Source organism: Pelecanus crispus, chromosome 4 (assembly GCF_030463565.1).
Source record: "Pelecanus crispus isolate bPelCri1 chromosome 4, bPelCri1.pri, whole genome shotgun sequence".
Lineage (NCBI taxonomy): Eukaryota > Metazoa > Chordata > Aves > Pelecaniformes > Pelecanidae > Pelecanus > Pelecanus crispus.
Genome location: NC_134646.1, coordinates 73,778,314 through 73,805,072, shown reverse-complemented (window position 1 = coordinate 73,805,072; position 26,759 = coordinate 73,778,314). Strand labels below are relative to the sequence as shown.

Genomic DNA, 26,759 nt, shown 5'->3' with positions numbered 1-26,759 from the left:
AGCACTAATGTGATGGGGTGTTCTCCCTGCCTCTGGTGATTGTTTATATTTCTTCCTTCATAGGCCACATCATCTGTGGAGCTTAACCCATGCTTTGTTAATGTCACAGGAAAGATTTTCATTAAATCAAATAAGTCTTAATGTCCTTAAAAAACTGCCTTTGCAGGATCAAGTGGCAGGTGCCTTTACCCTGAGGACTGTAGGGAATATCTCCTCAATTTGTCTGAACTCGTATTCTTTTTCTGTCTTTCACCCGTCTAGATTAAGCAAGCTAAATGGTGCCGTCTTTAATATGAGTGTTTATATAGGACCAATTTATGTGTGTTTTTTCAAAGTCTAGCTATGTCTGCCTTTGATATCCAAGCAACTGTACTTCCATTCTTTAGTAAGAGAGAACAGACTGGGAAAATTTTTTGCCAGCACGCCTATAAGGAGTAGCAGCGTGGCTCCTGACAGTGTGCTCCTCACTGTAGCTTCACCCTCTAGTCTTGTCTCTGTCGTGGACACTTCTGTACATGGCTACTGTGTGTTCTCCTCTACTGTGTATCCTCCTCTTTCTTCTAAAGCAGAGCAGTGAGTCAGACCAAGCACAGCAATCTCTGTATATCTGTGTATGATAACCACATCACATTCCAGAATACTTATGCAAGTCTTTGCTTTTGGCAGTCCCTTTTATTCTGTTAAAGCTGTTTTATAAGCTATGGATTGCCAAGAGAAATGTTTCTGATGAGTTTTAAAAACCCAAATAAATAGTTATTATAGTTTGTGAGGACAACATGAGTTTTTATTAAGTCATTTGCCACACTAAGAGCTTACTGACAGAAATATCAGCCCCAAATGAATTTTTAAACCCCAAATGCATGTAAATCCTTGAAAAGAAAAGGCTTACTATGAAAGTATTGGTACAATCAGGGCAAAAGTATTGTGAATATGGTAGTGTAAAATAATTCTTAGTGTTTATGCAGAGCTTTTTATCTCAACATCCTTTATATACGTTGATCAGTTTATCCTTACAAAAGATTAAGAGCCTGGTAGGTAGATGAATTAGTCTACTAGTTTGTGGATGAGGAAACTGAGGCAGAAAATGTAAAGAAATACTTGTGAAAACTATAAATTTCATAGTCCTGATTAACAACATTACATTTGCCCTTTGTATGAAAACACTTGTATGCAGGCTTCAGAAGCACTCGGCCTCCAATAATGTTTCAAATTCTAGCAATATACTAGGAAAGAGCAGAAAACCAGACTTAGTCTTACGATCATAACTACTACCATATGTCTTGATGGAACAGCATGGATAGCAAAATTATTTGAGATTGAATAATTGTTTAGGATGTTATTGCTTCCACTTCTGCATGTTCGACTGCTATATTCGGTGACAGCTGCATGGACTCTGTTTCAAGCATGAGCACACTCCTGTTATTGAATATTTACTGATAAAAAGTGGTTTAGTTTCTGATTGATTCATTGATTTAACTCTTAAAACATGATTCAACTTATAGTAGCATGCTCAATTTCTGAGTATGTTCCAAGAGTGATGATGAGGGAGAAATTAAGAGTGTGTTTCCAAATTTTAGGACATGAAACTTTTCCTGTATCTGAGTGGCTTTGGGATACTTATGTGGATGTCTTTGGAATAACTGGATTTCTATCCTGGATTGGATACAGATATTGCTGCTGCTTTTAGATACACATGAACAAACATCTGGGAGGAATGTGATGAGACAGTTTAGACAGCAATAGGAGAGAACACTAGGTAAAGGGATGATCAGTGCTGGGGGCCAACTGTTCTTTGCTAAGGTGGGCATGGTGGCAGCAGATTGACTTTTGTGGCTGCATACCAATATGTATTCAAGAGAGTAGACCAAGTTAAATGGGCTGTATCTGCTTCTGTTTCAGGCAATATAACCTGTATCTGTACTCACTTGTCCAAACCAGATCATCGGGCAGATTATCTTTACTTAATTCTTTGATAAACAGAAAAGTTGAGATAGGTATTCCAAAAGAAGGTGAGATAGTTGCAGAATATTGCTCATATTGGGGAATTAATTGGGAGGCCGTGATAACTGGAAGAAGGGGATGAGTAAGTTAAACTTGCATCAGTCTTTCCACAGCTATCTTTTTGTCCATATAAAGCCCTGTAAGTCCTTGTAAAATTGCAGGGGCACATTTTCCACTAGATTTTAACATCTGTCCTACCTGTCCTACAGAAAACCCAGTTACCTAAAACTCTCCTGGAAGTAGATGAGCTTCTGGTAAAAACATTGGGTGTGCCAGTTGCAATTAGGACTAGACATATTAAGATGAAAAAATTCTGCCAAGCAAACAGTTTAAATTATAAATGAGTGTTGCTGGGCTTGGTGCTTTCTGCAGCATACTTAGGGGGACAGGCAGGAGGAGGCTCAGGCAGTTTTAAAAATGCTTGCTTCACATCTTTTTACTAGATGCAAAATGGAGATGAAGCATCTTGCTGTTTTACATGCAAGGCTTGATTCCTTGAAATACATGCTTAAAACAATAACCAGAAAACCTTTTGGTTTGAAGTGGCATTTGTTGATAAGGCATCTGGCAGTGATGTGTATTTGTCTTTCTACTTTCCCTCAGAGGCAGCAGTGCTACATATAATGAACTACAATCTGTTTATCCAAGAGGCTGGTTGTGACAATGACACAAACAGCAAATACAGTGGTAGAGTTTCTGGACATTCAGCTCATGTTTGAACATCTTTACAAATTGCATGGGAAATGCTGGAGAAAGAACGGATTAGCAGCAGTATGCTAGGGTGTTTTTCAAGTAAAGTACTGTGTCTTGTAGAATTTTATTTGAGAACAGTTGGATTATTACCATTATTTTAGCAGTTTTACAAATCACTGAGAATTGTTAATTTCTTTTAAAATGAAAAGTCAAAGCAATGCAGATCTTACGTTAATTCTCTTTCTGTCTCCTTTGGAAAATATTTTAAATCAGCAGAATATTTGCCTTAGGAAAAGCCTTAGGCAAATAAAATGCAATTAGTGGTTTTCTGGTTTGCTTTTGTATTAGCATAAACACTAAATGGGGTAAAAAGCAGACAAGTGAGTTTTATGCTATGGCTGTGTAAATTTTCATGAGGAATATGCAAGACTTCTGTACATTGCTTCCCACTTGCAAGCAGATTTGCTCAGTGTCATTTGGGCAGTAGGAGGCAAGGGAGAGGAGGAGGTGATGGAAAAGGAAGGGGGAAGGTCAGCTGGTAAATAATTGCACATAGGAGGCTTTTCTTCGCTAAAAGGTTTAATGTGTTTGGTTGTGTTATGGAGAACGAGAGTCAGTGTCCTTAATTATGGATGATATTCTTCACTGGAAAAGAAGTGAGGTAGAGGGTGCTGTATTTGTTAATGTTAGGTCTGAAATGGCTTAGCAGTGTTGCCCATAGCTTAAGCCTTTAGATAAGTCATCTTGGGTGTAGTGAATGAGAAAGCAGGACTGCTGGAAGCATACTGATAAGGCTTACTTCACATCAGCAGCAATCTTTGGACTATCTAGCTGTACTAAATATTCTTTATGAGAATGTGTTTGGATTGCTCACAGAACTATGTAGCTCATAGCACTTGAACTCCCTTCATTTCCTGGTAGCACACTATTTCACTCTAGAGGCTGTCATGGCATTGCTATGGAAACAACATCACCGTTTCCAGCATGTACTCATCTTGAGACTCATCTTGACTAAAATACTCATTTCTCAGTCAGATCAATATAGTCCAGGGTTATCCTGTTTTAATAAAAAATTCCTTCTTCCATGTCCCAAAAGGGTTCAGCTAATTAGCAAATCACCATAGGGCCTTCTTATAGTCTAATGTATTCCAGTATTTGAAGCATATCATGGATAGTCAGATCGTTAGGCACCATATCTTGGGGAAATTAATTTACTTATGAAGTAAACAACAACAAAAAAAGAAAAGAAATAGAAAAAACAAAATAACATGGTACATCGATGGAGACCAAGTCTATGGCAGCCCATTGTGCACCCGAATATAGTGCATATATAGAGCATATATAGCGTTCTGAGAGCAGCCCCCAGGCTGGGGAAGATAGCTAGCCTTACAAAATTCCTGTTACCTGCCTCAGTGCCAAGCATTTGAATGCTAAACTGAAAGCAAATCTGCAGTATTCTCTTGGCTTTTGTGGAGCTGTAAGCTGGCAAGTTTATGCCCTTGAGTGAGATAAGGTTGTTTCTATGAAAATTCCTCAGCCAGGATGACTGTGCACAAGCTGTGTGCACAAGGATGCATTTTCTGCGCTCCCACACAAATGCCTTTACTGTGTGAGAACCTGCTGCCACCCCCGCCCGCAGCACTGTTTTCCTCAAGCATACACTTTCTGTCTGGGGAGATGGCAGACATTATTTCTCTTCTTTTGAGAGCTCTGTGTAATACATTTTAACACTTCCTATTCTACCAAGAAAGATTCGGCCAATCTGTATCGTGTATTTAAAAGGTATATATTATACCATGGAGCCATATTCTAGCTGAGTTGCTACTAGCAACATTTGAGTAGCTTTTCCTCAAATTTGTGTTCTTTTATTCTTTGGTTTCTCCTTCTCCCACATGCCTTCTCTCTGTCACTCTCTCCTTTAAAGGAGAATGAAGATATCTGCAAAGCTAAAATCAGGTCTGTAAGTTAGAAGTGGAGGATTGCAGAGGTACTATGTACCCTGTTTTCCTGGTTTGGCAAGCTCTTTTTAAGTGTAACTATTGAGAAATAGTTTCTTTGCTGTTCTACTTAAAACACTCCTGTGTGAACAACTGAGGGGAAAAAAGCTATTTTCAACGAGCTGATTAGATTCTGGATTGATGTAATGCACTCTTTTGTCTCCACTTTTTTTCAGCAGGGGACTACTGGCCTTCTAGTAAAAATAAGAGTTGACAGTAGTAAAAATAAAGATTTTGACACCTAATTCACATGTGAGTACTGTCAACTGGAGGTTTTCTGTGCATTTTGGTAAATGTTGAATTGTACTCTTAATTTGAGGTAAACTACTGACTAAGGGCTCCAGTGCCCTATCTTGCAAAGCCATGGGGAAGAACAGTATGTAGAGGAAAAATGATAAAAAATAAAAAAGAAGAAATTCTAGTGCATGAAACTTGTGAATACACGAAGTTCACACCAAGTATCGATACTTAAGTGTTAGGTTCTTTGCTGCATTGCCATTTCTCATCTGCTGATAATTACGTTGTAAACTGGTCATGATAGAAATCTTCCCTCCTCTGTATTATTGAAGTGCTTGACATACTTCAACACAATTAAATACTTTGCAATAAATGTATTTTAAAATAATTGTAATAAAAAATTTAGAGGTTAGTCAGTTGTAGCCCCACTTTACACTCAGTTAAACAAAGACTGTTAGAACCAAATAGGTTTGCTGGAATTTCAACCCAGAATCTGAATGTTGCCCCGTGAGATCCCACTTTCCATTAGTACCATCCATACTCTAATTCTGCATTAGATAAAGTGGCAAACTGTTCAGCAGAGACACACCCTGTAAGAAAGGTAACAGAGATGAAGAAATGGTAGGAAAATGGTTTTGTTTTGGAAAAGCGTGTCAGTGTATCTTTGCTCCATAGAGATCTGTTAACTGCCAGAATGCAATGGGGTGGAATTTCACTGAGCACCAGCAGAGGTTTTTTGCTAGGGATCACTTGCTTTAATGGACAGAGAAAAGTAATCTAGTGGTTTTTTTTTTTTAAAAAAATGACAATTCTAACCTTGTAAAAGGTAATCAGAAGCAAAAACTTCGTTGTCCACTGAAATTAATCTTTACATTGCCAATGCTTAGCATGTAGTCATTTGATGATGAATTTAGGAGAAGGGTTGTAGTACCTAAGTGTGCTTATCTCTCCCAAGAACTTTCCATTTAAGTTACTCTTATCTGAAGCAATGGAAATGTTTTTCATTTGAAAAATTACTATACTAGATGGAAATTCATGGTTATCCATTGTCCTGGTTTCGGCTGGGATAGAGTTAATTTTCTTCCTAGCAGCAGGCATAGTGCTGTGTTTTGGATTTAGTAGGAGAAGAATGTTGATAACATGCTGATGTTTTTAGTTGTTGCTGAGTACTGCTTATGCTAGTCAAGGACTTTTCAGCTTCCCATGCTCTGCCAGGTGCACAAGAGACTGGGAGGGGGCACAGCCAGAATAGTTGATCCAAACTGACCAAAGGGCTATTCCATACCATATGGCATCATGCTCAATATATAAACTGGGCGGGGGGTGGCCAGGGGCAGCGATCGCTGCTCGGGAACTGTCTGGGTATCGGTCGGCGGGTGGTGAGCAATTGCATTGTGCATCACTTGCTTCGTGTATCATTATTATTATTATCATTATTATACTGTTACTATTAGCGTTACTATTTTACTTTATTTCAATTATTAAACTGTTCTTATCTCAACCCAGGAGTGTTTCTCACTCTTACTCCTCCGATTCTCTCCCCCATCCCATCGGGGTAGGGGGAGTGAGCGAGCGGCTGCGTGGTGCTTAGTTGCTGGCTGGGGCTAAACCACGACATCCATTTAGCAATGATTAGCGATTAATTTCAGGTTGTTTTTACATGATCTGATTTTCGAAACTCTGCAAAATGACAGTTTCCATTGACTTTGCTGGTTAACTTTTGGGTTTGAGATCTTTCAGCTTAGAGTATTTGTGCATTAAAAATAAATTATTTTGAAATTACCTCTGCAACTGTAGATACCAAATTACCTGGTAACTTGAGGATCATTTACACTGGTGTAGTTCAGTATTTAGTTTTGCTAAGATGTATTTAATAGATTCACAGCAGGTACTGTAGTTGTTATATAGTTCTTACTCATAATGCTTGAATATTCCTGTGTCAGCAAAGCATCATACATATGAAAGGCAACAGATCACAAGTCACATAGTGAGGCTCAGGAATAGGAACAAGCTCCAGCATAAAGCTTAGAAAGTGCTGCTGATGGGACCACAAGGAAGTGCTGTCCTGTAGACATATGATGGTGCTTAAGGGTACTTAAGAGAATTCTTGAAATCGTGAAAAATATTCCCTCATTTCTGGAAAGATTCTTTGCATTAAGTAGTATAAGCAATTCATACCGTCTTTTTCAGATGCCCCAGAAAACTAGAGGGTAGAGTTCTGTTGTGTAGGGATGCCTGAGATGTCTTTCATATCTGACTAGAGTTTTCATGCTTTTTCCACGCTGACTTAAAGCTTAACAAATACATTGTTTATAAATGGTTACCTGAGCTGGGCTCTTCCATACAGTATTTTTAGTCATTTTCAATTAGTATTGTGGACCTGGACAAGCAAGTATGACTATACTATTTGATCTGACTACAGTAGTTATTGAAGAGGGAAGAAGGATGTTTTGCTACTGTCAAGGTGAAGTACATACACGTTATTCTTGTCTAAAGTGCTGACCCACTGATACTCTCTTTATATTTTCCTCTTGGTGGGCTTATTTGGAAATAAAACCTTGATTGCATGAAAGTAAAACACACTTTCTTTATTTTCTTTCTTTATTTATTTTCTTTAGTTGTTGGGAGGACTTCCTCATTGTGCTGAGAAATTCACAAGTAGTGGTATCCGAAATAAACTCCACTGGAAATTGAGACACAGATTTGTAGTCAGGTGGGTTTAGAATAGCTTGAATTTCCAAATATCAAGTTTATGCATCATCCTAGGAGATCCAAGAGCTAGGAAGGTGACTGAATCTTTGTTAGCCAACGTAAGAGTTAAAGTAAATTTAATCAGTATTTTTGGAGACAAATAGTGTAATGAAATGCATTTTGGCCTCTTTTATTTTTATTTTTTTTTCTTTCATGTATCAATTTGCATTTACTTTATGTGATGTTTGTAACATTAAGCCTCAAACTGTGATGGTTTAAACGAAGTACAGTAACCACTTTATTTATGTTAAAATATTAACTACATACCACACCTTACCTATGTGTACAAGCAAAGCTAGGCAGAGTTCCGATGTCAAAATTGTGCATGCACTCTAAAAATAATATTTTAATATACACTAAACTGGAGAAAGACATCTCAACAGAATAAAACCCAATCATCATTTTAATCGAGCTGTTAAGCAGTATTACTAAATATCAATGATCAAATAAAGCCTGATTTTTCTTTAAACTGTTTTAGGTTCTGCAGGGGTCCACCCTAATTGGATATGTAATACTAGATAAATAATAATTAAGAAGAATATAAAGGAGGAAAGAATTCTCTGACTGCTAGACTGGGGACTATGCTGGCTCCATGGGTGTGCAATTAAATAATGCATCAGGCACCTGTTTTTTGTAACCACTGTAGTCAAATGTGGCATAAAGTAAAGAATTTTAAGCTTTAAACAAAATATGTCATGTGACCAGCGGAATGATTTTAGAAATGGGGTAGCTGGGAAAGTCCTTGATGTGTGTTTTTGCTGCCTGTTAGGAAGAATGCAGTGGGGATTCTTTTATTAAAATCACACAAGAAATGTTTTTAATGTCAATTGAGGAGTAAAATTAGTAAATAGGTAAGTATGTGTAACTGTAAGTTGTCATCTTCTCTGAACTGTATAGAATCCCAATAGTAAATGGACCCTTCCGTGAACTGTCAACAGACTCATTTGTAGGAAAAATTCTGTGTCCCTAGTGCAAAGTGCCAAGAGAGAACTGCATTTCTAGGGTCACCTAAATGACTTTGTCTTGTAGACACTAACATAGGTACAGCTTCTACAACAGGCATTGCATTGGTGGCTCTGCTTCAGTTGAGGTGAAACTGCGTCCGGTTTGGACACAACATTATTTCTGATGTGGTCATCATCTATTGTAGAATGTCTTAATTGAGTGCAGTTTTTAAGCTTTTCAGAGCAGGAATGGTTGTATGTTTATATGTAATCTTGTGCAAATTGCAGTCTTTCTAACTAACTGCTGTAATTCAAGTAATAGATAAGAATTATAACAGTAAGGCTGTGTGAGTAGGGACTATAAGGACCTTAAGGATTATTTGTTTTCAAGAAATCCAGAGAAGTCTCAGCTTCTTTTAGGAGACTTTAAGTCCAGATTTAGGGAGCTCTGAAAACCATGAATAGATTTGCAAAAGTGGTCGTTCAACTGTTTGGTTTTGTTTCTTACCAGAGGATACTTTATGATCTTTGTCAGAAACAATTGCTTTTCAACTATTCTCATCACCTTAAATTGACTCCTATCTCAGGAATTTGACTAGGAGCCAGTCAGAGAGAATTGGATGACAGAGCACATCTGCTAGCCAAAGGAGCAATATCAGAGCTAGTTAAACAATATTTTAGCATTGAATCACTGACTGTGACCCTCCTGCCATACAGCTGAAATGTACATTGCAGCAAAAGCAAACAATACATGGCTGGAGTGTCAGATATCAGTGTCTTCAGGGCATGGGATAGTGCTATGAAAATATTCCCTATCTAGCCGTCTTCCAAAAATAAATAAATTCGAAGAGTTGAGCCTGGCTGTGAAAAACTAATTATAGCTGAGGCCTTTGCATTCTTGGCAAAGACCAGTCTCTTCCTTTTTCTGGAGTTGCTTTTAAAGAAGTTAATTTAAGGCGATTTGAGCATAGCTATAGCCTTGGGATAATTACTGCACTACAGATTTATTGTTTAATAAAAATATTACTTTGTTAATCAGAATACATAATTTTCTTACTTATCGCTCCTGTCCATACACAACTTGAATGAATAAATATGTGATTATGTTATCCTTTAATGGATTTCTTTATCTAACCCTCTGTCTTCTCTAATGCAGTTGTCCCCAAATAGAGACCCATACCCATTGTTTAGTTGCTGCAGAGGTAAGGAAAAACATAGCTAGAGGCATTAAAATACTCTTGGTTTTTAAAACTGTAGTGAATTGCAAAAAGGAAAAAGAAAATTGGCTGGAGTTGCAGCATATGATAAAGAATAGTGTGAAATCCTGAGCCCATAAAGGCCGTTTCAGGACTCTCTAATAGTACATTAAAGAACAGCACGGGGATTTCACTGTATTCATGTGCTTGTAGAATGATCTAGGCAATACAACTACAGAAGGTACTCAGAATTTTACAATAGGTGCAAAGATGTCTTTTCACAGATCTCCATAGAACCAATTGCTTTCCAGTTTAATTGGGACTGTTATTCTTCTGATAGTAGCAAAGAAGTTACTATTTTGTACTAGGAGTGCTCTTTACAATATCTATCTCAAGCTTTCTCAAGTTTATTGCTATGGAAGAGAGAACGAGCACTTAGTGGAGCTGAAGTGGATGTTAGCATCACCGACCAGATTTCCTTTTTCACCCTAGTGGTTTATTCCATTAGAATTTTCAGGTTTTGTTCAGAATCTGAGATCCTTAGCAAAGAGGGACTTGGGAAATATAACAAGGAATATTAAATTACAGATCAAGGGTCACATCATGGAGCTGATACTCAGCTAAGTAGCACTCATATTTTAGTGCAATGTGGCTGCAGTCAATGAAGTTATTCCTGTGGAAATGGGTAACAGGATTCAGGCCAGGATTTATTGTCTTACTAATTTTATTTCTTCAGTTGATGAGTTTTAATCAGTATGGTGTCATTGTGGAAGCTTTTAAATTGCGTGCTTCTGTTTCCCTCTGGATTAATTTATTGTTGAAGCATTTTAAAAATGAGCTGTTTTCTGTTGTCACAGGTGCAGGTGGTGTATCCAACTTGAAAAACACATATTATGAATTTATTGAAAGTTAGGCAAAAAAAACCATTTACACAGTTCTAGGTACAATTATACAAAAAGATAATGTATAAATAATTTAATGAGCTCTGCCAGAGGGGAGAATTCTCTTAAATGAGTCTAATTATTCCCGTTCCCATGTGATTTTGGACTTGAAATTAACCTTGCAAAGCACAATCTTGCAGAGTATTAACATAAAGAAGGAGAAAATATAACTTGCTTTGCTCGTTGGCTAAAATCTTTTAGCTTGAAGAATATTCCGTACAAGAACGGAGATGTCATAAAAATGCTCACATGGTCATCTCAGGTATTGTAAAGCTTGCAGTCTGTTCTCCTGTGTTCTGTTTGAGTCTTTAAAACCTGAGACGATGGAAGCTTTTCTCACTGTTGAAGTAGCCAGGGTACTTCTCTTTAACGTAGACATTTCTCTCTTTTCGGTTGTCATAATACACGCCGGCAAGGACTGCGCTTTAGTAGTGCCGTTGCATGTGAAATTGCAATAGTGAAGGGAGGTTGCTTTCAGGACCTTTGAAATAAAAATGCTCTGTAAATAAAGGCAGTATTAACTTTAACAAAGTTACAACACTAGAGTTAATAAGAAGTCTATTTTGACTTTTCATACTGACTACAAGCTATGTGACTTGTCTGGAATCAATATTCTGAAAGCACGTCAAGCAAACAAACGGGCATACAGCTGTGAATATTGAACCCCTTTGCCTTGGAGAATAATCTTGGTGTTTCAAACTCCTGGAATTTCTCTGCAGTGCCTAGAGACCAAGCTGATGGGCGTTTTTGTAAATCCTTTCACATAAATTAAGCAACTAGATAAGTCCTGCCAAAAGGTTTTAATCAGGTGTCTTATATAATTTAATAGGGAAGATTTGGAAAACTTTCACTGTGGAGTTTCTCATGAGAACTGAATCTGTTCCTCGTTTTCATTTTCACATTGCTCATGTTCAGGGATTTCTTGGCAGTGCAAATTTAGTTGCAGGCAGACATATCAGTAGAAATTCTCAATGGAAGCCTTTATTAGTATTTTTAAAGTACCTGTATTTCAGAAGCATCTAGGTATTTTTGAAGATAGTTTTATTTGACTACTTCCATGACAAACATGCAGGGAAGGGGAGAGCATTATGCTCTAGAAGACACTTCTAGCTAGCTAAATTTTGCAAAAAAAGAGTCCTTTGTGACTTGAATTGTAACTTCAGTTAAGATATGGAATTATTCTACTCTACTGGGGTACAAATACTGCTGTATTGGGGTTTTCTGCAAGGTATATCGAAAAATGAATTGCATATAGGGAAAGAAAAATCCCCACCAAAATGCTCTAAAGAGTCTATACCCTCCAGCTGGAAGTTATGTGTCTGCCTTATAGTAGGCAGATCTTCCTCAGCTGCATGGGATTTTAATAATTATCTAGAATAAATTTCTTGATGGTATTACCTGTGGGTGCGTAGGTTATTCATTAAAAAAAAAAAAAAAAAGACTTTTTATCTCTTCTTTCCTGTAAGTTATGTGGGAAACTATCCCTGCTACTTTTAAGATGGAGTTTAGGAAGTTATATATGTTGCATTTCTCCGTACTACCAGGGACTGGATTCAGCAAATGAAGTAGATCCCCCTCAGTTCTCTTTTAAACATCTCATTGATTTCAGGGAAGCAGGTTTGTGAATGATGAGATGGTACTGCTTTAGTTTATAATTTGTCCTTGCCTTACTATGTTGAAGTTGCACTCTTTCCTTGGAACCCTTGCTAGTATGTGATACATGGTATCACCTACCGTACTACGTAGAAGAGTACTACTGCCTAAGAGAAGCTGAGCTAGGTGGCTTAATAGGTCTCTTCTATTAATAATTTATATGTACCTGAGGCTCTTCTGGTATTTGTTATGTTCCAAATGTAATGTTAAACATCCCACAATAGTTTCAGACAAGTCATAATTAATTAATATGCAAATATATCAACTAAATATGACTTTGCAGCCTTTCAGTGATTGAGTACTGTACACAGAAAAATGCAGATGTGCATTTATGAAGACAGGTCTTCCTCTGTTGACTCATCCACTTAATTTCGCTCTCAGCTGTGTATAAGCAGATAATGATTTCTTTGCTCTTGAAAATTTGAATGTGCATATGGTTGTGGCTAAAGCAGGCATGTGACTGTGTCTACGGATGAAAATGTGGGTGTTCTGTTCTAAAAAACAAGCCAAAAATTCAGTTCTTAAATAAATTAAAATTTTCCAGTACCTACTTCTAAAGTCATTATTCTCTAAGTAAATTAATGATTGCAATGTATGTGAACAGGCCTATCTATGAGAAAGTTTGGGTGTGACTTGCACCATTTTAAATACTCTCTTTCCTAGCAGTGCTATTCTATGCTTATTGAAATGTTGCAGCTACTCCATAGGCAGTTTTTCGTATATATATGAGGTTTGTTTTTCTTCAACTCGCATACTGCAAAGTCTGTGATGTTTACTGAATGTATGGCAGTAAAAGCAATTTCCTAAAATTTGACTAAATACATTTAAAATATGTTGATTCTTTTTTCAAGTAATATTTGCATAATGGAGACTTGGGGCTTTCTTGCTGCTTTCTGATTTTATTCTACTGACATAATAGGAATGCAAAGTAATTCTGATGTTACGAAGATCAGAATGAGATCTCTCAAATTCAGAATGAGTCTACATTCTGGGGAAAAAATTCCAAAAGGCAAGTGTAATAATAACAAAAGAACCTCTCAAAACCAACTAACCAAGAAAAGAACTGAGTGAATACTCACATGTCTGGAGCACTGTGGGAAGGGAGGGAAGAGACCACTAAAGCAGAATCCAGGACTATTGCTCTTGCTGGCCCTTAAGCTGACCTTTGCCAAATCTTTGTCACTTCATGACTCCATTTCATTATCTGTAAAACACTGACACCAGTACTGACTCTCCTTTGCTTTGAACTTAATGAATGGAAAATGTTTCCTAGTACTACTTTCTATTTCTTGCCAAGTATCTCCAATTCCGAATGAAACTTAAAACGGAAAGTCCAGGAGTTGCAGCTTTGGTTCAGAAGTTTGGTGTTTGAGTTCTGTCCCTGGCTTCCTGTTCGACCTTGAACAAATCTTATTAGTCCCTTAGTCCCGAGGGGCTCTGGTTCCTATCAGCTGCCAGTTAAACCAGTGACATCTTGGTTCCCAAACACGTTTAAAGAGTCTGAATGTTCATCTCTGTGCTCATGTTCTGTAAGTTCTATCGTGTTACAAGACAGAAGTAGAAAGCTAAATTAGGCACGAATCTGGCTGAAGCTTTAGATACTAGATCGTGAGGAAGCATGGGCCATCTTGGACCAGCAGTGGCACGCTGAGCGTATACATGAGGCCATTGCCCAAGGAGCACCACTCCAGCACACAGACCTCCTTATTATCCACACTGTATAAAGGTGTGTTACCAATAAGACAGGAGGATGTGCTGAATATATCATCCTGTCTCTGGGTGAGCTAGATCTCAACAGTAGCTTAGTTTTTATACCTCTTGTTTACCTAACATAGCCAAATTCTCTTTTGTGGCTAGTTCTAGCTGAGTAGCTGGAAAGTTTATTGCTACTGCAGCCTATTAGCTATGACCATGTCTTTTCTTCTTCCACTAACATCTCTTTTTCATCTAACTTAGGCTGTAATCCTTGAGTGCAGAAATCTCAGAAGTCCCCAGAACTGTGTTAACATTACGTAATTTCTTCTTTGTATGCACTTTGTACTTGTTCTTTATATTATGAGCAACCCCTTTACTTTGTGTTTGCACAGCACCTAACATAATTGTCTATGACTTGGCCTTCCATGTAGAACTAAAAGCCCATAGCAGTTTTTACTGTTTCTGTATCTCATAATCCTGATACAAGGAAAAATACAGAAAAAAGCTGTCAGAAGCCTTTGTACTATGATAATGGCACCATCTAAACTCCTTTGATGAAGATATTTCATTGCTAATCTAAATCAAGCCATTTAAATTGATAAATCACCGCCAGTGGGAGACTGTTGCCAGAGTTCCCAACTCCGGTATGATATCTGAAGAGTCATTGTTATAAAGACCATGGAATTAAAAATGGAAGTGGGCTGACATTGTACTACTAAGTAGTTTTCAAGTATGGATCAATACCTTGCATTAGCAGATATTAGGTCCAAGACAGCTTGAAGGAACACACACTTATGCAGCAGTTTGCTTTTGTGGTTCAGAAGAGTCAAATGCTACAGACAACGTAATTGCAACTCTCTGGGCTTTTAATAAAACCCATACAGTACATGCTTTTAGTGGAGCAGTGGGTAAATGCTGTGTGATAAAAAGTATTGACACTGTGGCTATTAGGAGTACTTAGAATAAAAAAAAATACTGGGTCATCTCTCTGCCTAAGGTAAAACACTGGAATTTGAAGAAAGGCCAAATCCATTAACCTATTGACAATCCATTCCAGAAACCCTTGATTCTTGGACAACGGGTCTGAAAGACAGAGATTCAGAAGCTGGACCCTATCCAATGGTGTCCTTACTGTCATGACATGCCTATTGTAGAATTGTCGTTCAACAGTGAAAACATACGGTGTATCTTTAAGAAATGAGAAGAAAGGAGTAAGTGGATGGTTATTTAAAAGTTAAGGCTTGCTTCTTTCTTTCATAATAAGATTGACGTAATCACATCATGATGTTATCAACCATACTGAGGCCTGATTCTGTCCCTGTTCCCCTGATGTACATAACAAGAAAACTGTAGCCATTTAGAATTAATTCCCTCAGCTGGCGCATGGTATAGGAATGATATAACCACCATGTAGGAAGTGTAAAACTGGTAGAGCTTGATTTGTAAGCATCACAGTTCCCTCCTTGTAATGAAAATAGTGTGCACTAGGTGACTAACAGAGGAAACCACTCAGAGAAATGCTTATATTGAAAGTGTAGAGCCTCAGCAGGACCACAGTAATCAATTACCCTAAACTGAAGCCCTGGCAGCTTCTATGAATTGCTATTGATTTCAACTACTAGCCAGTGAATCTTTCTAGGACTAGGCTCGAATGTAGGTGTGAGATGCAGACAAAATTAGGAGCTGGAACAAACCTCTGTGGAAAACACAGGGAATAGCCAGGTTTGGGAATATATGTTATGCTGAAGTTTATTTTTTGAAAGTGCTTAAAAATTGCAAAAAACGAAGTCCCACGCAGAGGTAAAAAATGAAGTGTCACATCAGCATATGTTGAAATAAGAAAGATGAGAATTTTGCTTTTCTTGTGAAGTTATTATGGAAAATTCTGTCTGACTTTCTAAAGAAAGCCTCTCTCCTCCATTGCAGTTGAATAAAGGAGGGGGGGAGCAATTAATTTTTTTTCTGTAGCCTTCATCTGACTATATAAATTATTTCTTTCTTGCAGTGAACACACAAGTCATATAAAAATGATTCCAAAATAATAAGATTCAGTCCTTTATATGCTATAGCTTGTGAGTTGCAAGTTTGTTTTCTACAAAATTCAGTTTCTTGTAGAATTCCGTGATGGTTTCAGGCAGATGAAGCAGCTATTTCTTTATGCATACTGTTTGCTTCAAAGAGAATTTAATCTGTTTTGAGGAGACTGCTATGTTTCCATTATCATACGAGGAAACTCATTCTGGAACCCTTTTTTGCTCAGCAGGAACCCTATGTATTTTCCACATTCTCGTTATACATGTTTTGGCATGAGCATAAAGCAGGCATGCTCATTTATATTCTCGCTGATCAAGAGGAGAAGTCTGATTAATATGAATTTGGGATCAAGGTGAGGGTCAACTTTGTAACCTGCACTAAAAGGAACTTCATGGAGTGACTTCTCCCAGAGGGGGATAGTTCTGTTAAATCAGTGGCCCAGAGGCAGTGGAACAAATCTTCTTCCTCCTGTTATCCTCATTTTAATATCAGCTGCACAACAGCAGCACAAAATACTGGATTAGAACTAAACATACCATATAACTGAATCGTGTACTCCGATCACACCCCTCACACTGCGTATCATTGCAGGTTGTTAATCATGCCTTTCCTTATGCTCTTTCCTCCTTCCTCTCCCACTGTTTTGCTTCCCTCCCTCCCCTCTCTCAGATCTTTCCCTAAAGCCTCCTTTCTCCTCTCAGTCAGTCCTGTCCTGCCTGCATGCTCCTTTATGTTATACCTCTGTTCTTGAATAATTTTGGGAAGCAACATAGACACTCTTAGCCAAAGTTAAAGGTTACATTGCCTTACAGTATCTTTGTTGCCTTTCCCAAAATTAACTTGTGGTCTTGTAGCTCTACTAACCCAGTTGTAAGAACATCATCTCTCACCATTGTGGTCTGAAGCATACGAGACCTTTCATTTTCCATTTTGCTGTGGAGAGCATCTAGAAAATCTGTTGGCCTCTTCATAGCTTTATCCCATTTCCCTGAGCGAAGCAATGGAGGGGTGACCTGGTATATAAGATGGCAAACAATTGGGTTAGGAGCAACAGACCTGTTCTATTTTTTTGTGAGCAAGAAGATATTTTCTGTTCCTTGTTTTAATGTTAATGAATTAAAAGACTGCCAATGCATTCCAGCCCATCGCTGGCAAGGCACCAGTTCAGCTTTCTCTTAGTGCAAGTTATCTACCAGGGATCAAAATGCCTTGTTCTTGGCAAGCATGTGCGGGAGTCAAAGGAATGTGAAGATCTTTTTCATTTTCTTAGGGGAAACTCCTACCCTGTTCAGGCACGGGAACACCAGCTTTTTTAGGACAACAGAATTATATCCTAGTGCACTGCCAATGGTGAACTCTTTGGTCTTTCTGTCTTACATAGCTTTGGTCCTAGTTGTTTTGTCCACACTCTGAAAATACAACAGGAGTCAGACGTGACTGGTATTTCAGGTGCGAGTGAACTGGGGGAGAGGGACCGTGCCCCACTCAAGGCATCCCTCCATGAGATATGATTGCAAGGGAAGATGATAGCATAGGAAGCAACTCTACAGATTTGTGCCATTAGAATAATTTTCGCTTTAGCAATGGAGTTTTCATTTAATCAGTTTCTGCCAGATCCCCTCTTCTTTGAGCTCTTCAAGTTCACCACAGGGCCTGTTTCTGAAGCACACTGTCTGGTCCAATTTTTTTTGTTTTCCTGCCATACGACGTAGAGCTTAAAAGGAAGAAAAAAACACAAAGGGAAGATGGAAAAACAGATATGTGAAATGTCTCATGGGAGATGCTTGCCCTTACCATGTCATGCTAGTTTAAATACAGTTCCCACACATCACATGTCAAGCTGTATTTGATTGTTTTCAAGTAGATGGCAAAAATCATGAGGGGGAAAATGTTCTTTTGTGTGACATGTTCTTCTTTTGATACATTGGTTTCTGTAGCTGTCAAAGCAAAGGCTGTTTTTCCATCTATTATTACAAATGCATTTGGGGTAAATCTATTCTGCAACTCTCTATTCCCTTGATTGTTTACTTCAGTACAAGTGTTATTGTTTTAGTTTTTTGAAATCTAACGAAACAATGAATTTTCAGTGGTGCATTTTCTCTATGATCCTCAGTAGGCAATGAGGTTCTTTCTCAGTGGAGATTTAGATCACATCTGGAAATGCAGTCTGTTTCAAGCATTTTCTGCTTTTCTGGCAGGAGAATGGAATATTTAATTTCATTATTCAGCATAGGGTTATTCATTTCATGCAATGAAGGGAAATTCATCAATATTGTCTTCAGCATCCAGAAAAATGATACTTACCATGACTGTTTCACATACTCTATTTATATTTTATATCTTTCTCATCACTTAGCAATTATTCATCTCTCTGCTGAGAGGTGAAATTGTTGTATTGAGTTACTATAATTTCTCTGAACTCCTGAAAGCAATTCAATCACTGAAAGCAATTGCTTTTACTTAAAGATATTTCTTGAGACAGATTTACCAAATGCAAATAACTGAATAAAGGTTATTTTTTCCTGTTGATTTTCAAGAATATTTAGTGATGCTTTATAAAAGGGGTAAATTAATGTTGCTACATCTTAACATTCATTGCACTAATATTAATCATGATGGATTCTTGGAGATGGATGCAAATGTGATCGTGCAAGTAAGTGGGAATGCAGTTGAAATGCAACATTAATTCATTCACAGTTGTTATTAAGTGTCACAAGATATTCATAGTTTTGCCGATATTTTCCTTTTTAAACAACTTGGTGTAAAAAAACCCGTCAGTGTGATGTATTTGTCTATGCAAGGTCATCAAGATAATTATCTCTGAATATTTTGTATTGTGTTTCAGTGTAGCATCCCAAATCTGCATTGGAAAGATCAAAGTACAGAGTGTAAAGGTGGTGATAGACTGTACCCCATTCCCACAGAAATCAATTAAAGGCCTTCCATTTGGGAAGTGGGCACAGTGGGAACAGAAACAGGCTTAGTATCACAATATGTGGTTTCTCTTGCCATCAGTAAAACAGATTTTCTCATTTATCTTATCCTCTGAGATGTTTAAATTTTGAATGTTAGCTGTTTCAAATTTTATGTTTGGGGAATCCAGGCACTGAGATGATTTGTGTTTAGGGCACTGAACTGGGACTCAGTAGATCTCGGTTTGTTCTGTCATGCATTTCCTATGTGATCTTATGCAAATCTTTTATTGCCTCTTGCACAGCCTCATCAGTAAAATAGGGTAACTTTACCCTTCTTGTTCGAAGGATTTGTTAACATTTGGGTGGCTTATCTACAGCGGATTGCTGAGGGCCATATGAAAATGTACAATCTTATTTAAATGTACTGCTTTACATATATATCCTTCTTTCATTTTGTGCTTCTACACCTACTGCTTTCTTACAGCCTCTCATGGGACTCTTTCTTTCATTCTTTTCTTTATAAGCAGTCTTCCACAGGCTGGCCTTCTCCAATACACGCTGATCAGGTCCTGGCTTTTAAGCTCACCAAAGCAGGTAATATGTATGAGTGGATATGTATGTGTTGGAGAGGCACTATGTGAGCTGTACTTCATATAGATAATCTTTGGTGATCCAACTGACAGGTTTGTGCTTAGGAAGCTGGATCTTTGATGTATTTTTCTTCCAGATATGTCCGCTTAAATGATTCAGATTTACAGTTCTCAGTCACAGAAAGTCATATTGATTTCAGTAGTGAGCATTGTTTACATAAAAACCCAAGAATGCTATTTCAGATACTTCTTTCACAAGTATTCAAATAGCAAAACCAATACTGTGCACAATTTTTTCTAGAAAGTATATTATATTAGTATGTATTCACACAAAACTATTTGCATAAATGCTTCTGTGTTTGCCCCATTTGCCTTTGCAAAAAAGTGCTTTTATAGTTTAAGGCTTTTAACTTAAACTACGTGTATTTTTTAGCTTAAGTTCATAAAAGATTCAGATTTCAGCTTAAGATCATAAAAGCCACTGAGCCTTTACTGGAGTGAGCACACGTGAGCTGTACATTGTTCCCCATCAGTCAGTATTATCTGGGATAGAGCAATGATTTCAGTAGCAACTACAGGAGATATATCTACCTGCTCTTTATAGTTTTAATGAAGGTGAGAATTCCGTATCCCATGGAGTACTGTTTCTTTGATGTCTTTGTTTGCACAGCATGGACAAATGTTGACCTACTAATGGCATCTGCTGTAAAACCATTGCTGACTAAGCGGCTCTGTAGACGGGGCAGGTATGGAAATTTAAAAACACCCTACTGCCAAACAAATGAATATATCTTTATCTAAAAGCATTAAATGTATGGATATTTACATGCTTCCTTCAAGGAGGCAGTAAGAGTCATGGTTTACCTGCAAGCAACTGCATTTTCCTTAATGAAACTTCCATTCAGACATTGTAGATATAAAGCCAGCCAATATGGAGGACCTGACGGAAGTGATTACAGCATCTGAGTTTCATCCCCATCACTGCAATCTCTTTGTCTACAGCAGCAGCAAAGGATCCCTGAGACTCTGCGACATGAGGGCATCAGCTCTCTGTGACAAACATTCCAAGCGTAAGTCCCTGCTTCACTGAGCCCCAGATGTCATTAAAGTCTTATTATTCATGGACAGCATGTAGATGTGTGCGTACCCTAGTGTATTAGCTTTTCAGTTGCAGGCACAGTTGAAAAGAAAACAGCAAAAGGAAGAAAATTTTCTCATCTGTTGAATTATTACCTATGAACTTGATAATAGTCATGTCTGTGACTGGTCGCCCCTGTGGTTCCTATTGCACGGATCAGTGAAGAACCTACAAGTCTCACAGAATTGGGTCTTCAGTTTCTTCTGCAATGTTGAAACATTGGGAAGGAAATTCAGGAGAAATTCCCGTAGTGCCAGGGGCACATAAGAGGTTTTATGTCATTCGGTTCCTACTTGAACCTTTTTGAGGTAGGCAGATCTTATTGGGGGGGGAGAAAATATTTGAAGATTTAAGAGGCACAGAAGTGGTGCACAGATTTAGCACACAAACTATTTTTTTAACTGAAGTAAATGTATTAAAGAGCCTATGACTAGGCCTTTTGGCTGCAACGAGAAGTGCACATGCTCAGAACCTCTCAGGATGTGGTCTCAATTACAGAAAATAATCTTTCAGGACAATTTCCTAAGCAGAGAAGTGTTTTACCTTAGTTAGGTGTATCCCCTTGTACTTGTAGGGGGAATTCAATACCATGAAGTGAAATGCGAGCATGATACAACCTGGCATGTTGTTGTGAGTTATCCTGTCCCGCTTAATTGTTTTGTTCCATAATACTTTGATTTCTTCCTGCTAATAAGGCCTCTGTGCCCCTGTAACTCAGTACCAAATGCCAACCGTAACTTATTAAAACAACAATACAGTAACCGTGGATGAAAGAAGTCATTTTATGCCAGAAAGGAGAGCAAGGTCTAATGGTCATTGATTAAACCCCATTTTCCAGATCTATGAGTTAGAAAATAGCCATTTAATGTAGCATTGCTGCCCTGAACTCAAGTCAAGCTCATTGAGAATCTGAGTGTGTACAATGCAAAATTGATACAGCAATGGTAGAACTTCCAAAGCGTTAAAAGGAATAGCCCACGTACTGCTGGTTGGAGTGGTTTGAGTATAGCTCTCAGAGGCAAGCAAAACTAATTATATAAAGCCCATAACAACCTAAAAGGATATATCATAAAATCCTGTCAGTCTGGGAAATCAAATATTTGCACAATTGTCTCTCTAGTACCTTCACTGTGCATCTGATTCCTCTTTACAGTTGCTCTACACATGGTGCATATGCATGATCAGTACCCTACTCTCCTAGCTCAGCTTGCCTTCCCACCTTTCCCCATAACTGACTTCACTTCTCAACCAAAGCAGCTATGACTATAGTGACTGTAAACCCTCATGTTCTGCCATGCAACCCTGCTCTCTTAATTCAGTCTAGTATCACTATGTGCTGTATTTCAGATGCTGTTCCAAGATTGTAATGGGTGTACATATTTTTAGGGATAAAAGATCCAATGTAAAACTCATAGAAAATATCTGGATGCTGAGCATATGTTGTGAATTTCTGGTTTTACTCCTTCAGACCCTTTGTTATCCAAATCTCTCTAGCTGGGCTAAAGTCCGTTGCAGCTTTTGGGGGAAGGGCCCTTCCATTTGCACAAGTCTAGAGAGTGCCATGAATAATTACTGTGCCATACTGTATAAATAAATTACATACTAATATCTGTAGTGTAAGTCACTGACACCGGATGTTAATAAATTATAGTGTTCTTGAAGATTTCTGGTTTGCTAAACTCAGTGGCAAAATATCTCTGTTTGGCATTAGTGACAGCAACACTACAAGGTTTCCCTTATAAATCTTTCATGGCTCTGACATGGAAGAGACAAGAGACTTCTTCCATATCTACTCATCCTTGGTGCCTATGCTGAGATTCATTAGCAAGCTGCCAATTTGTGTGATGAGTTGTAATGGGGACCTCTGTCCCTTAGAAAAATGATCTCAGACCACCAAATCCATCCATAAGGCATTGACAGAATATTGGGTCAGTAGCTGAGTTTTAAGTGGTCACTGAGATACTGATAAAGTGTGATAAAATGTGTTGTTTTTCTAATAGACTACCTGAAAGTGCTTCTTATAACACCTCTTTAATAGATCATGCAAGCAATCAGAAGCAAAACGTATGTGGCCATTACAGATGGACATCCAGGAAAGCCCAGTCTGTAACCACAGGGGAGATACATACATATTACTGTTCTGTGGTATTATCACACTTCGCAAGTAGTGGGAGAGAATTCCATCAAAGTATTCTGGAGAGGAGGTGAAAAAAGAGGTGCATATACCTGCTTATTTAGAACATTAGAGGGGTGGGAATAAGGAAGAAGGTGTTCTTGCAGTCCACAGGGTTATAGGTAGAAATTAAAAACAGGCATGAAAGTCAGACTCAAGCAGCAAGAAATAGGGAATTAATTTAAATAATATGGAAGCTGTCATCTAAATAGCGTACGTAGCAAAGAACCGTCTTTGAGGTGTTATTCAGGCAACATGCATGGCAATGCAGTGTAGAAAGAAGGCAGTATACTGGAATTAGGTGACAGCAGCGAAACAAGGGAAGCTAACAGCTGCAAAAGTATTTGTTGTTAGAGCAATGAGCTGGGAACATCCAAGAAATAAAAGAACTATCCCCCACCCCAAATTCCATAAATTCTCATGCAAGGGATTCAGGTGACAAGACAAGCATAAGGATACTGTTGCAGTAAGAGCGTCCTGACCAAAAAGTACTTACAGCAGTGTAATATGCAACTGTTCAATTAACAAATAGTTGCTAATTTAATTTTGATCTTTTCTTGCTAATATGTTCAGAGCTCCTTATAAATGTGCATGGAGATAACACTGTTCTTCCAAACAGCTTGGAGACTAGATAGGTACATATGGCAGTTTCAACAAAGCATCCAATAAAGCAGTCAGCTAAAGAAAACTGAGCTTGAGCATGTGAAGTTGGAAAAAAATGAAGAGCTTTTTCAGTAGTTCACCAGAATTATTAAATTTAGAATTTAGTGGTAAATAGAAAATGTATAGTTATGCAACATGGAAATTTGAGTCACTCGAGTATATTTGATATTCTGTGTAATAGCCTTAATACTGTAAAGTCATTGCATACTTCAGAAGTCATAATCTATTTAAGTGTCGTATGTTGCTTTAAGGGTTTTTTTAGTGTTCATTTCTTAATATGTATTTGTAGACTAAAACCCTATTACTAATTATCCATTACCCATGTGCAAAATTTACAACAAAATACTTCAAGGAAGGAGCAGCTGCAGTTTTAAGTTTATTGTTCCGTGTACCGCGGCAGTCTTTAAAATACAAACTTTGGGGTTACATAATGCAGTTAGCCTCTGTCGCCATTAGTTCATGCTTCCCATCCCCCATGCAGACCTCACAAGCTTATCATATCTGGTTCTGGAACAGGAGCCATTCAGAGCCCCCCTCCCTTTGGCCGAGAAGCATTTGTAGATGACGGGCAATCCTAACAGCCGTCTTCTCTGGACTCGCCCTGAAAGGGGCAAAGCATCTCAGCTGGTGCCTTCCCAATTCCATGGGATGGATAATCAATATCTCAGAAGTATCAAATGGCCTTTGGAGCAATGCAGAGTGAATTTTGGGTTTGGCTTGTGACCCAAAGATGCCACCCGAAGATGGTGGTGGTGGTGTCTTTTTTCCTTGAGAGTCCTTTACCACATTTTTTATTTGAAATCCAGGCATGAAAGAAATGCCAGCCCTTCTCCAAGGATAAATGCCACTATCCTGTCAGTCTGGCATGTAACTCAATTTGGTTATCTGCTGTTTTTTTTAAGAATACCTTTGATTTTAAACTTAAGAATGCAGAAGTGTGGAAGCAGCCAAAACAGAAATCAAGGATGATATACTTGAACATGCTGAATTTTTAATATTAAATTAATTATATTTACCAGTTGTTTAAAGGAGGTTGGAATTTCAGAGACAAGACAGCTTTCAGACCTCTAACTGAATATGGATTATCTTTCATTTGCAACAGAGAACAACCAGCTGCATGAAAAAGCCTGTGACAGAATATCCCTGCTGGATTTGCTAATTAATATTGACCTTTCCAAATGAATGATGCTTATTGTATGACTGGAAAATAGACAACTTCTTTTCCTTTTATGTGAGCTTTACATTTAAAATACACTTTACATTTAAAATACATTTTTTTATTTTTGCATCTGGTCTCACATCAGGTTATCATCTGAGAGAGAGACAGCCAGCGTTCTCCCTTTGTGCATTGAGAGGCCACTGTCAAAGTATGTCCACTTCAGGCAAAATCTGCAAGGTTTCATGTGACAGGAGTGAAACTTATATGAGCTTCCGTAATGATTTGACCCTATGCTTTAATGAAGGCTTGTTCTCCTTATCCTAATTCTGGATTTATTTTATAAGCATGCACTGCAAAGGCATATATTGAGTGCTGATTTTATATCCCCAATGAAAAAATGTGCCTGTATCCTGATAATTTTGTAATTATGACTGTCACTAAAGATCTGTTACTACAATTTCACGCATGCTAAACTAGATCCTGGAAGGTATCCTTCCTTGTGCAGGATTCCCATTGAAATTTGGTAGAAGATTGCCTTTAGCATGGGCTCCGAAGCTTCCATTCTACTTAGTTTGGATGAATGTACAATACAGACATTTGAAACATGGCTAATGAAAATTCGAAAGTGTTCCTACAGAAATGCAATTACAGCTATACAGTATTTCCTCCAGTTGTGAAAGTTATGTTAAAATCAAATCAGAGGAAGAAAAAAACTGATTTATGTACTTGTAGCTATCAAATATTAAGAGGAAAGATAAAAGCCTGAAGCAATGGTAAATGATTTATGATTGAAGAGGTGTTTCATTAACCCTTCTCCCCCAGCCACACACAGATAAAGCAAATAATTGCTGTAAGATTGCTTTAATTATTCAGTCTATTAAAATTCCTGTCTTGTTTGCTTAATTTTTTAAATAGCGACAAATACTGCTTTTCAATGTCTCATGAAACCAACATTATTCTTTCAAGATCCTGTTTCACTGGGGGGAAGAAAAACCCACTTATCATTAACCTTATATATCAAGACTGGAAAGACTTATACATGAATTTGGCTGTAGAGGAGTAGTAGTTTTATGTCCCATTAACTGCATGGGATTGCTCACAATACGTGGCATTAAACACACACATAAGTCTTTGTGAGACCGAGGTTTAAAGAGGTTTGATCTTCCAGATTAGCTTTGCGTTTTTTCACTTCCTCGCTCTCTTTAGCACCATTTGTCTTTATTAACAAACTCACTGGCAAAGTTACATTAATATAAGCAACTCTGTAGTGAATCTCCCGCCCACTGATCTTTAGCTATTGATCTGGCTTTGCCTTTCAGCACTAATGCACTATCCTTTGTGGTTTGCGACAAGCTGCAGCAACTCACTGCAGATGGTAAAACAGATTCTTAAATATTGATTGGAGGCTCCGCTTTTAAAAGCCATACTCTCTAGAGGTATTGATGAGAAACCTGGTTTTAATATTGGGTCGTTGGATAAAGGAATGCTTTATGGTAGGTGGAGTTTCAGTGGTGTGGGGGTAGCTTCAGAAACTTGCTTTTACTCAAAGGAAGGAAAATTATATGTAAGTGACCAGGGCATGAAGCGGTGCCCTCTGAGTTATATAAAAGCAAGAAGAAAATTGAAATAGAAAAATATACTACTTCTTCAGTTTAAAACAGGATGAGTAACTACAGGCTATGGTAATAAAAATGTTAAATAATTGTGGTTAGTTGTCTATACTTCATGTCTCATAAAAGAATTGTATTTTAGATTGCTTATGAAGGGGGACTCAAGAATTCCCACACATGTATAGGCATATTAATCAGTGTAGAAGATGAAGGCAAGATTGACACATTAGCAAAACATCCAGATCTTGAAAGAGAATTTCTGAAGGAAGTGAATGTATGAGTGGATTGGCTTAATACAAAACAATAAAGCATTCAGAGATAGTGAAAGATAGAGTAAATAATAATAGTAAATCAGACTGTTACCATAAA

The 26,759-nt window shown here is 37.9% G+C and overlaps 1 protein-coding gene across 4 annotated transcripts in view; it reads left to right on the top strand.

Moving 5' to 3' along the window:
• Positions 1–26,759, top strand: part of PPP2R2C (protein phosphatase 2 regulatory subunit Bgamma) — a 202,075-nt gene that overhangs the window by 153,317 nt on the left and 21,999 nt on the right. For all 4 annotated transcript variants that reach the window (XM_075708969.1, XM_075708971.1, XM_075708968.1 and 1 more), the window contains one exon: positions 20,553–20,717. In XM_075708969.1, coding sequence (XP_075565084.1) covers positions 20,553–20,717 — 165 coding nt within the window. The remainder of the gene's footprint in view (positions 1–20,552; positions 20,718–26,759) is intronic.